The sequence below is a fragment of the Anomaloglossus baeobatrachus genome, unplaced genomic scaffold (genome assembly GCF_048569485.1).
Source record: "Anomaloglossus baeobatrachus isolate aAnoBae1 unplaced genomic scaffold, aAnoBae1.hap1 Scaffold_149, whole genome shotgun sequence".
NCBI lineage: Eukaryota > Metazoa > Chordata > Amphibia > Anura > Aromobatidae > Anomaloglossus > Anomaloglossus baeobatrachus.
In genome coordinates this window covers 304,425-319,535 of record NW_027441919.1, presented here as the reverse complement: position 1 = coordinate 319,535, position 15,111 = coordinate 304,425, and the positions used below count along the sequence as shown (strand labels likewise).

The 15,111-nt window shown below is 52.7% G+C and overlaps 1 protein-coding gene across 1 annotated transcript in view; it reads right to left on the bottom strand.

Annotated features, from left to right (window-relative positions):
* Positions 1–9,171, bottom strand: part of LOC142260640 (interleukin-12 subunit beta-like) — a 50,574-nt gene extending 41,403 nt beyond the window's left edge. Inside the window, exons 1-4 of the mRNA XM_075332030.1 lie at positions 9,006–9,171; positions 7,029–7,143; positions 6,753–6,937; positions 2,581–2,714 (exon numbers count right to left, since the gene is read on the bottom strand). Coding sequence (XP_075188145.1) covers positions 2,581–2,714; positions 6,753–6,937; positions 7,029–7,143; positions 9,006–9,120 — 549 coding nt within the window. The 5' untranslated portion in view covers positions 9,121–9,171. The remainder of the gene's footprint in view (positions 1–2,580; positions 2,715–6,752; positions 6,938–7,028; positions 7,144–9,005) is intronic.
* Between the last annotated feature and the right edge of the window lie 5,940 nt (positions 9,172–15,111).

Sequence of the window (15,111 nt, the reverse complement as noted above, 5' to 3'; positions counted from 1 at the left end):
GGAAGCTGCCAGTCAGGGGTGTGGCTAGGGTTATATACAGGAAGCTGCAGTCAGGGGTGTTGGTGGGGTTATACACAGGAAGCTGCCAGTCAGGGGTGTGGCTGGGGTTATACACATGAAGCTGCCAGTCAGGGGTGTGGGTGCAGTTATACACAGGAAGCTGCCAGTCAGGTGTGTGGTTGGGGTTATACACAGGAAGCTGTCAATCAGGGATGTGGGTGGGGTTATATACAGGAAGCTACCAGTCAGGGGTGTGGCTGGGGTTATACACAGGAAGCTGCCAGTCAGGGGTATGGGCGGGGTTATACACAGGAAGCTGCCAGTCAGGTGTGTGGGCGGGGTTATACACAGGAAGCTGTCACTCAGGGGTGTGGCTAGGGTTATGCACAGGAAGCTGTCAGTCAGGGATGTGGGTGGGCTTATATATAGGAAGCTGCCAGTCAGGGGTGTGGCTGGGGTTGTACACAGGAAGCTGCCAGTCAGGGGTGTGGGTGGGGTTATACACAGGAAGCTGCCAGTCAGGGGAGTGGGCAGAGTTGTACACAGGAAGCTGCCAGTCAGGAGGGGTGTGGGCGGGGTTATACACAGGAAGCTGTCAGTCAGGGGTGTGGCTGGGGTTATACACAGGAAGCTGCCAGTCAGGGGTGTGGCTGGGGTTATACACAGGAAGCTGCCAGTCAGGGGTGTGGCTGGGGTTATACACAGGAAGCTGCCAGTCAGGGGTGTGGGCGCTGTTGTACACAGGAAGCTGCAGTCAGGGGTGTGGGTGGGGTTATACACAGGAAGCTGCCAGTCAGGGGTGTGGCTGGGGTTATACACAGGAAGCTGCCAGTCAGGGGTGTGGGTGCGGTTATACACAGGAAGCTGCCAGTCAGGCGTGTGGGCGGGGTTATACACAGGAAGCTGAAAGTCAGGGATGTGGGTGGGGTTATACACAGGAAGCTGCCAGTCAGGGGTGTGGTTGGGGTTATACACAGGAAGCTGCCAGTCAGGGGTATGGGCGGGGTTATACACAGGAAGCTGCCAGTCAGGTGTGTGGGCGGGGTTATACACAGGAAGCTGTCAGTCAGGGGTGTGGCTGGGGTTATACACAGGAAGCTGCCAGTCAGGGGTATGGGCGGGGTTATTCACAGGAAGCTGCAGTCAGGGGTGTGGGCGGGGTTATACACAGGAAGCTGCCAGTCAGGGGTGTGGGCGGGGTTATACACAGGAAGCTGCCAGTCAGGGGTGTGGGCGGGGTTATACACAGGAAGCTGTCAGTCAGGGGTGTGGCTGGGGTTATACACAGGAAGCTGCCAGTCAGGGGTATGGGCGAGGTTATACACAGGAAGCTGCAGTTAGGGGTGTTGGCGGGGTTATACACAGGAAGCTGCCAGTCAGGGGAGTGGGCGGGGTTATACACAGGAAGCTGCAGTCAGGGGTGTGGGCGGGGTTATACACAGGAAGCTGCCAGTCAGGGGTATGGGCGGGGTTATACACAGGAAGCTGCAGTCAGGGGTATGGGCGGGGTTATACACAGGAAGCTGCAGTGATGGGTGTGGGCAGGGTTATACACAGGAAGCTGCAGTCAGGAGTGTGGGCGGGGATATACACAGGAAGCTGCCAGTCAGGGGTGTGGGCGGGGTTATACACAGGAAGCTGCAGTCAGGGGTGTGGCTGGGGTTATACACAGGAAGCTGCCAGTCAGGGGTATGGGCGAGGTTATACACAGGAAGCTGCAGTTAGGGGTGTTGGCGGGGTTATACACAGGAAGCTGCCAGTCAGGGGTGTGGGCGGGGTTATACACAGGAAGCTGCAGTCAGGGGTGTGGGCGGGGTTATACACAGGAAGCTGCCAGTCAGGGGTATGGGCGGGGTTATACACAGGAAGCTGCAGTCAGGGGTATGGGCGGGGTTATACACAGGAAGCTGCAGTCATGGGTGTGGGCAGGGTTATACACAGGAAGCTGCAGTCAGGAGTGTGGGCGGGGATATACACAGGAAGCTGCAGTCAGGGGTTTGGAAGGGATTATAAACCATTTAGATCAGGGATTTTATCAAAACTGCACCAAGCAGCCTAGTAAGTGACATATCACTGGAATCAGGGTCTCATCCCCTACATTATGTTGCTGTCAGATGACATAGCAAAAAAATCCTGTTGACTGATTCCCTGGAATCCGGCTTGTAATATGAAGCCATCATACACTTCTTCCTGTGCCTTATTAGCGCCCGGTAATTGTGAGCCTTGCAGCCAATGTGACGCGAGTCCCGAAAGACCCGCTGCTGGTGATGAGGGGGAATCTGGCTACAGGTAGAAGCTGCACACGCGGCGTCATGTGAGGATGTGGAATCTCAATAACGTGTGAGCTCTTCTGCAATCTAAAACTTGGTGACAAAGTGAACCTGATGGAGATGTGGAAACTGGTCACAATTTTACAATCTGGGGAGAAGGTTGGACCTGGTGAAGACCCCGGGATTATCGTCACGTGTGGACAGTTCCCGAGACATAATTTCTTTTGGAGGAGGCTCTTGTATTGTCCATACTCCGTCTTGGTGACTCCCACTCACGTCACGGTCACTCACACATGAATATTTTACTCACATCAGTGTTGTTTCGATAGTTGATCTGCAGCTCGAACAGCAGACGGAAGAAGGACGGATGACTGGTCCAAGATGGGTTTGACCACACGATCTTCTCATTGGCGACAGACAGGTTCTCCGGGGCCCTGGGCACCACTACAAAACCAGAAACCAGAAACCTGACTACAACACCGAAGAGAAGAACATTCGACCAAGCTGAGACTGTGGATGGCCTGAAGGTGTGTGACTGCAGCAGGGGCAGCTCGATAGACAGGACGGGGCAGGCGACGAGGTGAGGGGCAATTCACTGCCAGCTAGGGCAGCCCCGACAGAAGCCATCCTACACCATAATACACAGAAACTGACTACAACACCGAAGAGAAGAACATTCGACCAAGCTAAGACTGTGGATGGCCTGAAGGTGCGTGACTGCAGCTCAATACACAGGACGGGGCAGGCGAAGTGGTGAGGGGCAAGTCACTGCCAGCAAGGGCAGCCCCGACAGAAGCCATCCTACACCATAATACACAGAAACTGACTACAACACCGAAGAGAAGAGCATTCGACCAAGCTGAGACTGTGGATGGCCTGAAGGTGCGTGACTGCAGCAGGGGCAGCTCGATAGACAGGACGGGGCAGGCGACGAGGTGAGGGGCAATTCACTGCCAGCTAGGGCAGCCCCGACAGAAGCCATCCTACACCATAATACACAGAAACCTGACTACAACACCGAAGAGAAGAGCATTTGACCAAGCTGAGACTGTGGATGGCCTGAAGGTGCGTAACTGCAGCTCAATACACAGGACGGGGCAGGCGAAGAGGTGAGGGGCAAGTCACTGCCAGCTAGGGCAGCCCCGACAGAAGCCATCCTACACCATAATACACAGAAATCTTCCATGGTAAACGCACTCTCTGCAGGATATACAAATACGAGACCATGCCCAAAATAGCACTAATTCTCTGAAAGGGTTAATGACAACCGTGGTTTCATCACTCCGAGTACAGGACTCCTGTTTTGTCTCCAGAATATAAGCGAATCGTTTTTGGACAGTTTCAGAAAAACCCTTTTTAATTGTCTATTTTTTTTATTAGAAAACCAGTGGTGGCCATAGAAGAAGGGATCATTTATTAGTCCTAGTTGCCTCCAACCAAGACAACGCCATGGCCTCTTCCACTTGCACCACCAGTCTATAACCATCAGTGGTGCCTGCATCTCCCCCAACCCCTAAAAAGGGGATAATTTATTAGTCCTAGTTTCCTCCAGCCATGACAATGTCATGGCCTCTTCCACTTGTGTGACGCCCTGGACTAGCCAGGTTGTCACGAGTAGTCCCATGCACACCCCCCCCCCCCCCTTTTAGTAAGGTGACAGCAGCCAAACTACAAAACCTTTGTCACCTCCCTCCAGGTTTGATGTTCACACCAGGGGGGTGGAGCCAGGTGGTTGGCTCCGCCCACCAAGGAGTTCCCAGGCCCTGAGGTGGGAAAAACAGAGTAGTTCCCCGTGGGGAGCAGAGTCGAGTAGAGTCTAGTCTTGACAGTGGAGTCGAGTGAAGTTCAAGGGCAGACCTGTGTCTAGGTCTGCCATAGTCTACACCAGGTGTCTGGGATGGAGCCCAGTCACCTCTGGCAAGGAGGCAGATGGTGGTGGCCGCCTGCAGGAGCTGGAATTACAGCCGGTGGAACCGTAGGGACCAGGGACGGGTGGTGGCCCACCAATATCGAACCGGAGAATCGTTTGGAAACCGGAGCACCAGGTGGGGTACTCAGACCCGTTACGAGGCCCAGAAACTGATTGAGGACTGGACTTAAGGACCTATCCCACCTAACACCCGACTGAAGACAACAGCCCAACCATTAGGGTAACGCCACCACCCAGGCATAGAGACCTGAGGGGCCAGCATCTGCAGGCAAAGAGGGCTCTACCGGCACATACCAAGCCGGAGAACGGACTACCGTTGCTCAGACATAGGAGTCGACATTTTCTACATAAGTAAGGTGCAGGAGAAAGGCGGAAAACACCAACCTGATAAGAGGAAAACTGCAGCTGGCTGCGGGCATTGTTCACCATCTTGTTTACTTTACCAGAGACTCCAGCGTGTTTGTAATAGTGAGTACAACAGTGCCTTCGGGCCGCGCACCGCGCCGCACCGCACCGACACCCCAACACGCATCCATTCCCCCGCCTCAGCACATCCCTCGGGCCCCCGGGACCATCATCCCCCTACCCACGGAGGGGTCAACACCAAGCTGAGCAACACCGTCCCCGGGAGCCTAGTCAACGGCAGCGGTGGTGTCGATCCATTCACCACAACCCGTGGGTGGCGTCACAAACTCAAATCCCCTACAAACGACCGCAGCTCCGGATGTGGACCCCCCACCGAAGTCCCTACGTGTAGCGCCAACCCCCTTTCAGAGCGACGTGACACCCGGGTCCGTGAGGAGCTCGAGCCACCCACCGACGAGCAAGGATCCGAGTGGCTCGGCAGCTGGCCAAGCCCCGGGGCGGTAGACTTGCACCACCAGTCAATAACCATCAGTGGTGCCTGCATCTCCCCCCAACCCCCTAAAAAGGGGGTCATTTATTAGTCCTAGTTGCCTCCAGCCATGACAATGCCATGGCCTCTTCCACTTGCACCACCAGTCTATAACCATCAGTGGTGCCTGCATCTTCCCTCCCCATCATGATTTGGTAGCTGTTGATACAATATAATTGGCCTGGCAGCAGCTGGTCCCCACCGCTTGCCATCGCTTTCCCTGAACCAGGTAACATTAAATGGCCGCTTCCATTACAAAGCTCGGATGTGGTGGACATGTCGCGGGCGGGGAGGAGGGTGTCAGCACACCGCGCTCACCCCTTCTGCTCGGGTCCGGCTGCTCAGTGGTGGCTCGAGCCGTGGGCCGGATCCCGGGGGTTACTCGAGCGGCGCTCCTCGCCCGTGAGTGAAAGGGGGGTTTGGGGTGTTGGGATAATGTCCGTGACGCCACCCACGGTTGTGGTGATGTGTAGCACCACCGCTGCTCAATGCGGGGATCCCGGGGATGGTGAAGGGGAGCAGCTAGGTGTTGTGTTGCCCCTCCGTGGGTAGGGGTTGGTGATCCCGGGGCCCGGTGATGGCTTGGGAGGTGCAGGGCCTGGTGGGCGCAGGGACGTGGGGGCAGCGCTGTGCCTTGCGGCACTGTGGTACTCACTCAGCCTGAGACGTGGACACAGTTTTTACGGTAAACCAAACGGCTGGTAAGACGGTCCCACGGACGGCTGCTTTTGCTTTCCCGGTAGGTGACGGTGATGTCCCTCTTCCTTGCACCTGTGTGTACGGTTGGTTGCGATGGGTCCCCACCGGTAACCCGCTCCCCGGCTTCAAGCTGGGCCGGAGGAGCACTACACTTTGCCCGCAGGCGCTGGCCCTCAGAGACTGGTGCCCTGGCGGTGGCGGTGTCTCTGTTGTACAGGTTGAGCTGTTGCCTTCAATCGGGACTTGGTTGTTGGGGGAATCTACGTCCCCTTCACTGACGGATTCGGCAAATTTGGCGACTCCTAGCCTTGCCGGGGTCCGAGAGGCCCCTGCCCTGGTGCTGACTGTCCTTCGGAACACTGCTCCAGACCACCGGGCACACAGCCAATGGGGTCCTTCCAGGAACGTCCGAACTGTCCCTCCAGACAGTCACCGCCGTTGCTGACCTTGCTGGCTTGCCCTGCACAAAGCTGGACCTTCAGGCTTCTCTCTCACTGTCACCACTCTTGCTTTCCTCCTTTACCACTTTTCCTTCTTTTCTGTCACTTAGCTGTTTACTTTAGCCACACTGGGCTACTCCTCCACTCCTTCCACTTCCTCCTCCCTGACTTCACTGCCTGGTACTTCCTGCCTCCATAGCTGTGACCTCCTCGGTGGGCGGAGCCAACCGCCTGGCCCACCCCCTGGTGTGGATCATCAGCCTCTGGAAGAAGGCAACAAGGATTTCTGGTTCAGCTTAGATGTGTCTACCTGGGATGTGGGGTGTGGTGGTGTGTGACCTGTGTCCCCTGGCTTGCCCAGGGCGACACATTCACCCTCCAGAGGAGGCCACGTTCCTCTACACAAATTTTTCAGACAATTAGACATTTTTTAGATTTGTGACTTGACACAAATTGAACTTATTGGAAAAATTCAAAGAATTAACATTTCAACAGATCCGTTCTTTTCTCTTACTCACCGACATCTCGGATGTAGATGGATTTGTGTCCTGTCCTATATTCACCATCTGCCATGATCTCGATGGACACATTAATGGGATGCACCTGCTCCTCAAAAAAACAGAAATCAGGAAGAGGAACGTCGAACACAAGGAGCTGATCCCCTGAGATCTTCATCTCCTTCCAGTCATGGTCCATATTGGAGCTGTCGGAGAAATAACTGAATGTTTAACCTGAGAGAAGGTTGATAATGGGGTCCAAACACTGGATCCATGTGATCATGGAGGAGAACTTACCTGTTGGCCTTTACTCTCACTAGACTTGGGTAAGTGAGTTCTTCAGCCAGTGAACATTGCAGAACACGTCTGGTGTATGAATCCAGAGAGCAAGAGAAGGACAAGGGACCGTGTCCTATTGGAAGTGTGGAAAGATAGATGAGATCCCTACAATAACATTCTGGAGGAGATAATGTGAAGAGCACTATATGATCCCTGTAGAGAGTGGGACACGAAGGACTGACGAGATCCCTACAATAACATTGTGGAGGAGATCATGTGATGACTGGAGCATTATATGATCCCTATAGAGAGCAGGACAGGAAGAAATGAGGAGATCCCTACAATAACATTGTGGAGATCATGTGAGGAGCACTATATGATCCCTATAGGGAGCAGGACAGGAGGGAATGAGGAGATCCCTACAATAACATTGTGTAGGAGATCATGTGAGGAGCACTAAATGATCCCTATAGGGAGCAGGACAGGAAGGACTGACGAGATCCCTACAATAACATTGTGGAGGAGATCATGTGAGGAGCACTATATGATCCCTATAGGGAGCAGGACAGGAAGGAATGAGGAGATCCCTACAATAATATTGTGGAGATCATGTGAGGAGCACTATATGATCCCTATAGGGAGCAGGACAGGAGGGAATGAGGAGATCCCTACAATAACATTGTGTAGGAGATCATGTGAGGAGCACTATATGATCCCTATAGTGTGCAGGATAGGAAGGACTGACGAGATCCCTACAATAACATTGTGGAGGAGATCATGTGAGGAGCACTATATGATCCCTATAGGGAGCAGGACAGGAAGGAGTGATGAGATCCCTACAATAACATTTATCTCCATGTAATGGTTCAGACTCCACCTATGGCCCGGTTGGAGGTGATGGGTGATGAGATCCCTACAATAACATTTATCTCCATGTAATGGTTCAGACTCCACCTATGGCCCGGTTGGAGGTGATGGGTGATGAGATCCCTACAATAACATTTATCTCCATGTAATGGTTCAGACTCCACCTATGGCCCGGTTGGAGGTGATGGGTGATGAGATCCCTACAATAACATTTATCTCCATGTAATGGTTCAGACTCCACCTATGGCCCGGTTGGAGGTGATGGGTGATGAGATCCCTACAATAACATTTATCTCCATGTAATGGTTCAGACTCCACCTATGGCCCGGTTGGAGGTGGTGGGTGATGAGATCCCTACAATAACATTTATCTCCATGTAATGGTTCAGACTCCACCTATGGCCCGGTTGGAGGTGATGGGTGATGAGATCCCTACAATAACATTTATCTCCATGTAATGGTTCAGACTCCACCTATGGCCCGGTTGGAGGTGGTGGGTGATGAGATCCCTACAATAACATTTATCTCCATGTAATGGTTCAGACTCCACCTATGGCCCGGTTGGAGGTGATGGGTGATGAGATCCCTACAATAACATTTATCTCCATGTAATGGTTCAGACTCCACCTATGGCCCGGTTGGAGGTGATGGGTGATGAGATCCCTACAATAACATTTATCTCCATGTAATGGTTCAGACTCCACCTATGGCCCGGTTGGAGGTGATGGGTGATGAGATCCCTACAATAACATTTATCTCCATGTAATGGTTCAGACTCCACCTATGGCCCGGTTGGAGGTGATGGGTGACGAGATCCCTACAATAACATTTATCTCCATGTAATGGTTCAGACTCCACCTATGGCCCGGTTGGAGGTGATGGGTGATGAGATCCCTACAATAACATTTATCTCCATGTAATGGTTCAGACTCCACCTATGGCCCGGTTGGAGGTGATGGGTGATGAGATCCCTACAATAACATTTATCTCCATGTAATGGTTCAGACTCCACCTATGGCCCGGTTGGAGGTGATGGGTGATGAGATCCCTACAATAACATTTATCTCCATGTAATGGTTCAGACTCCACCTATGGCCCGGTTGGAGGTGGTGGGTGATGAGGTCCTCACCTCTATCTATCAGTAGGTACTGGGAGTAGCTTTGGTTCTGGTCGCTGGTGCAGGTGTAGAGGCCGGTGCAGCGGTGAATCAGGGGGGCCAGGTCCAGGCTCCTCTTCTGCTTCATGGAACCTTTTACACAGCTGTTAGATGGAAAAGTCCAGGTTATGGTCTTGTCTTCTAGCCCACACTCGAGGAGATAGGTGGCCTTCTCCTTGACAATGAGGTCTAGAAGGAAGGAATGTGAGGAGCAGGTGAGGGGAATCCACGGAAAGCTCCAATAACACCATTCTCAGGGTATGAGGCATTAATCATGGAGGTGACGGATACTGAGCATCATTGTGGTCATGTGAACCTGGTGGGGCCCAGTATTTCATGTTTCTCCAGCCCCCCCACCCCCCCATCTCTTGGGTTTATTCCATATAATGCCAGTTTCTCTACGCCGCCTCCTCGTGCCCCTGAGAAGTGCCGCCCCTGAGAATGTTCATTACTGTTTGTTGATAATGTCGTCCATTCGTGTTTTAGCCTCCTAACTGTGCAGTGCCCAAACCATCCCATAAACCTCCAGGGTTGTGTCGCACTTAACCCCTTCACCCTTAGCCTCTCTTCACCCTAATGACCCAGCCATTTTTTTCCACCCTGCTCAGTGTCCCTTTTTGAGGTTATATCTCTGGCGCGTCAGCAGATCCCGGTGATTCTGACGTTGTTTTTTCGTGATGTATTGTTCATGTTAGCAGTAAATTCAGGATGATATTTTTTGTGTCTATTTGTCAAAATATCGGAAATTTGGTTAAAATGTCGCAATTTTCAAACTTTGAATTTTTTTGCCCATAAATCTGAGAATTCCATCACAAAATAATCACTAAATCCCATTTCCCTCATGTCACGTTATATCAGCGCTATTTGTGAAACAGAACCTCTTTTTTTTTTGTTAGGAAGTTAGAAGGGGTCAAAGGTCATCAGCAATTTCTCATTTTTCCAACAAAATTTACAAAACCATTTTTTTAGGGACCACATCACATTTGGAGTGACTTTGAGAGGCCGAGGTGACAGAAAATACCCAAAAGTGACCCTTTTCTAAAAACTGCCCCCTCATACTGCTAAAAACCACATCCAATAAGTTTATTAACCCTTTAGAAGCTTCAAAAGAACCAAAGCCATATGGAAGGAAAAAATGAAAATTTTACTTTTCCCACAAAAATCTTAATGTAACCCAAAATGTAACATTTTCACAAGGGTAACAAGAGAAAATGCACCACACAATTTGTTGTGCAATTTCTCCTGAGTACGCTGATACCCCATGTGTGGTGGAAATCTACTGTTTGGGTGCACGGCAGGGCTCAAAAAGGAAGGGCGCTATTTGAATTTTATAGCATAAAATTAGCTGTAATTGTTACCGGATGCCATGTTGAGTGTGGAGACCCCCTGAGGTGCCTAAACAGTGGAACTCCATTAAGAAGGGGAAGAAACTTACTGCACAAATGATGGGAAGCACAACCAAGATATATTATAAAACGCAAACCTTTATTGTAGCGCCCCCAAAGGTGACCCCATTTTGGAAACTAGACCCCTCAAAAAAAATTTCTAGATGGTTGGTGAGCACCTGGAATCCCCTGGGGCTTCACTGAATTTTCTAACATTGAGCTGTGAAAATTCAAAAATATATTTTTACTACAAAAATGTTGCTTTCACCTCAAATCTTTAATTTTCACAAATGTAACGGGAGATAATGCACCACACAATTTATTGTGCAATTTCTCTTGAGTACACTGATTCCTCATATGTGGACGAAAACTACTTTTGAGACACAGAACAAAGTGAAGAAGGGAAGGAGCGCCACATTGAAGTGCAGAGTTAGTTGGAATGGTTGGCGGGTGTCATGTCACATTTGGCAGAGCCCCTGAGGAGCCAGAACAGCAGAAACCCCCACAAGTGACCCCGTGTTACAAACTGCACCACTCAATGAATTCATCCAGGGGTGCAGTGAGCAGATTAATACCACAGGTGTGTTGCAAAATTTTATACTGTTGGGCAATGAAGAAAAACTAATTACATTTTTACCACTAAAATGTTGTTTAACCCCAGATTTCCAATTTACACAATGGGAATAGGTAAAAAAAGGCCCCATAATGTGTTACACAATTTCTCCTGAGTGTGGCAATAGCCCACATGTAATTAAACAGTACTGTTTGTCCGCACCACAGGGCTCGTAAGGGTAGGAGCGACATTTGATTTTTGGAGCACAGATTTTCTTTTATTTTGTGTATTTTAGTTTATTTTAGTTTGAGTATTTTGTGGACTTAAGTGGCAAAACAGAAAAAATCCACGTCAAATGACCACATTTTGGAAATTACACATCTCTGGGAGTTCAACTGTGGGTGTAGTAACAATTTAGTCTCTGGAACCCACCCATGGTGTCACGTAGTGAATTTTTCAGAATTAAAAATTGCAAATAAGCCCTTGTTCTGCCCAGTACATTGTAGTGCCCGTACATTGTGCACAGCTTGTGCTTCTGGTAACATGCACCCCGTATATTTAGCAGGCTTTCCTCACTACAACAATGCCAGGCATGGGGACGCTAACTGTGTTTTAGGCACATTGGGGCCTTAGAAGAGAGGGGGCATTTAGATCTGAGAGCACAGATTTTGCTGGACTTCTTTTTTGGGGGGAGCTATAGTTCTTTTCCAGAGCCTTTGTGCTGCCAGTAATGTGGAAGTCCCCTGTATTTCCATTACCAGATGACAGACCTGAGTGGGGACTTGTGTTTTTGTGGGTTTAGTTGAATGCTATTTGGTGACAATCTTGGTACAGAACATTTTGGATCAGTTCACATTTATCCTGTGCTCTATGCTGAGCGCTTACATTGGGGTTTCCATCTACATCTCCAAAATACGTGATCTTCCTTCCCTCCTCTGCTGCTTGTATCAATCTAATATGTTTCTAACTGCCCCCACCATCACCCTCTCCCCACTTTCTTTATGACCCCCTCATTTACTCTGGCTATGGTATCCCACATCTGGGCTCAGCTTTGATTTGAGTGATATAGATAAGTTATCACCCCTTCACAACTGATTGTACTTGTATGTGTATAAATTGTTCCCCTGAAGTCTGCATAAGACTTCAGTCTGCATCATATAAGTATGATGATATAATGATGCAATGAATTAGACCAGAATTGGACCTGAAGGTAACTGGATACATAGTCACTTTAAACAATGTGTGTCTCTTCACTTTCACCCCTATAATACTTAACTTTCTACTTACCCCTCTGATCCCTACACCCAATAATGACCTGGTCATCTCTCCTTCTATTCTCCCCACCCATCTCTCCCTCCATCCTTCGCATCCATCTCACTCTCTCCTCAGATATTTTCCTCCACATTACACCCAGTGTCCCCAGACACACACGACCACCTCATGGCCTCTCCTGCTCCCACCTACTAACACTCACAGCTTCTCCTCACTGCTGGGGACATCTCTCCTAATCCTGGCCCTCCTCACCACATCCCCATTGTCACTTCGAACCCTTATCCATGATCTATGACACATTTTCGCAACCCTTCTAACCTCATACCCATTCACCCAGCCACCGGTCCCTCAGCCCCTCTAACAGGAGCTCTATGGAACACTCGCTCTGTCTGCAATTAACTTTCCTACATCCATGATCTTTTCATCACTAATAAACTTTCTTTCCTCGGCATCACAGAAACCTGGCTCACCCCTTCTGATACAGCCTCTCCTGGCTCACCCCCTCTGACACTGCCTCTCCTGGCTCACCCCCTCTGACACTGCTTCTCCTGGCTCATCCCCTCTGACACTGCCTCTCCTGGCTCACCCCCTCTGACACTGCCTCTCCTGGCTCACCCCCTCTGACACTGCCTCTCCTGGCTCACCCCCTCTGACACTGCCTCTCCTGGCTCACCCCCTCTGACACTGCCTCTCCTGGCTTATCCCCTCTGACACTGCCCCTCCTGGCTCACCTCCTCTGACACTGCCTCTCCTGGCTTATCCCCTCTGACACTGCCTCTCCTGGCTTATCCCCTCTGACACAGCCTCTCCTGGCTCATCCCCTCTGACACTGCCTCTCCTGGCTCATCCCCTCTGACACTGCCCCTCCTGGCTCACCCCCTCTGACACTACCTCTCCTGGCTTATCCCCTCTGACACTGCCTCTCCTGGCGCATCCCCTCTGACACTGCCTCTCCTGGCTCACCCCCTCTGACGCTGCCTCTCCTGGCTCACCCCCTCTGACACTACCTCTCCTGGCTCACCCCCTCTGACACTGCCTCTCCTGGCTCACCCCCTCTGACACTGCCTCTCCTGGCTCACCCCCTCTGACGCTGCCTCTCCTGGCTCACCCCCTCTGACACTACCTCTCCTGCCTCATCCCCTCTGACACTGCCTCTCCTGCCTCACCCCCTCTGGCACTGCCTCTCCTGGCTCATCCCCTCTGACACTGCCTCTCCTGGCTCACCCCCTCTGACACTGCCTCTCCTGGCTCACCCCCTCTGACACTACCTCTCCTGGCTCACCCCCTCTGACACTGCCTCTCCTGGCTCACCCCCTCTGACACTGCCTCTCCTGGCTCACCCCCTCTGACACTGCCTCTCCTGGCTCACCCCCTCTGACACTGCCTCTCCTGGCTCACCCCCTCTGACACTGCCTCTCCTGGCTCACCCCCTCTGACACTGCCTCTCCTGCCTCACCCCCTCTGGTACTGCCTCTCCTGGCTCATCCCCTCTGACACTGCCTCTCCTGGCTCATCCCCTCTGACACTGCCTCTCCTGGCTCACCCCCTCTGACGCTGCCTCTCCTGGCTCATCCCCTCTGACACTGCCTCTCCTGCCTCACCCCCTCTGGCACTGCCTCTCCTGGCTCACCCCCTCTGACACAACCTCTCCTGGCTCATCCCCTCTGACACTGCCTCTCCTGGCTCACCCCCTCTGACACTGCCTCTCCTGGCTTATCCACTCTGACACTGCCTCTCCTGCCTCACCCCCTCTGGCACTGCCTCTCCTGGCTCACCCCCTCTGACACAACCTCTCCTGGCTCACCCCCTCTGACACAACCTCTCCTGGCTCATCCCCTCTGACACAGCCTCTCCTGGCTCACCCCCTCTGACACTGCCTCTCCTGCCTCATCCCCTCTGGCACTGCCTCTCCTGGCTCATCCCTTCTGACACAGCCTCTCCTGGCTCACCCCCTCTGACACTGCCTCTCCTGGCTCACCCCCTCGACACAGCCCCTCCTGGCTCACCCACTCTGACACAGCCCCTCCTGGCTCACCCCCTCTGACACTGCCTCTCCTGGCTCACCCCCTCTCGCACTGCCTCTCCTGGCTCACCCCCTCTGACACTGCCTCTCCTGGCTCACCCCCTCTGACACTGCCTCTCCTGGCTCACCCTTTCTGACGCTGCCTCTCCTGGCTCACCCCTCTCGCACTGCCTCTCCTGGCTCACCCCCTCTGACACTGCCTCTCCTGGCTCACCCCCTCTGACACAGCCCCTCCTGGCTCACCCCCTCGACACAGCCCCTCTTGGCTCACCCCCTCAGACACTGCCTCTCCTGGCTCACCCACTCTGACACTGCCTCTCCTGGCTCATCCCTTCTGACACTGCCTCTCCTGGCTCACCCCCTCTCGCACTGCCTCTCCTGGCTGACCCCCTCTCGCACTGCCTCTCCTGGCTGACCCCCTCTCGCACTGCCTCTCCTGGCTCACCCCCTCTGACACTGCCTCTCCTGGCTCACCCACTCTCGCACTGCCTCTCCTGGCTCACCCTTTCTGACGCTGCCTCTCCTGGCTCACCCCTCTCGCACTGCCTCTCCTGGCTGACCCCCTCTCGCACTGCCTCTCCTGGCTGACCCCCTCTCGCACTGCCTCTCCTGGCTGACCCCCTCTCGCACTGCCTCTCCTGGCTGACCCCCTCTCGCACTGCCTCTCCTGGCTCACCCCCTCTCGCACTGCCTCTCCTGGCTCACCCCCTCTGACACTGCCTCTCCTGGCTCACCCACTCTCGCACTGCCTCTCCTGGCTCACCCTTTCTGACGCTGCCTCTCCTGGCTCACCCCTCTCGCACTGCCTCTCCTGGCTCACCCCCTCTGACACTACCTCTCCTGGCT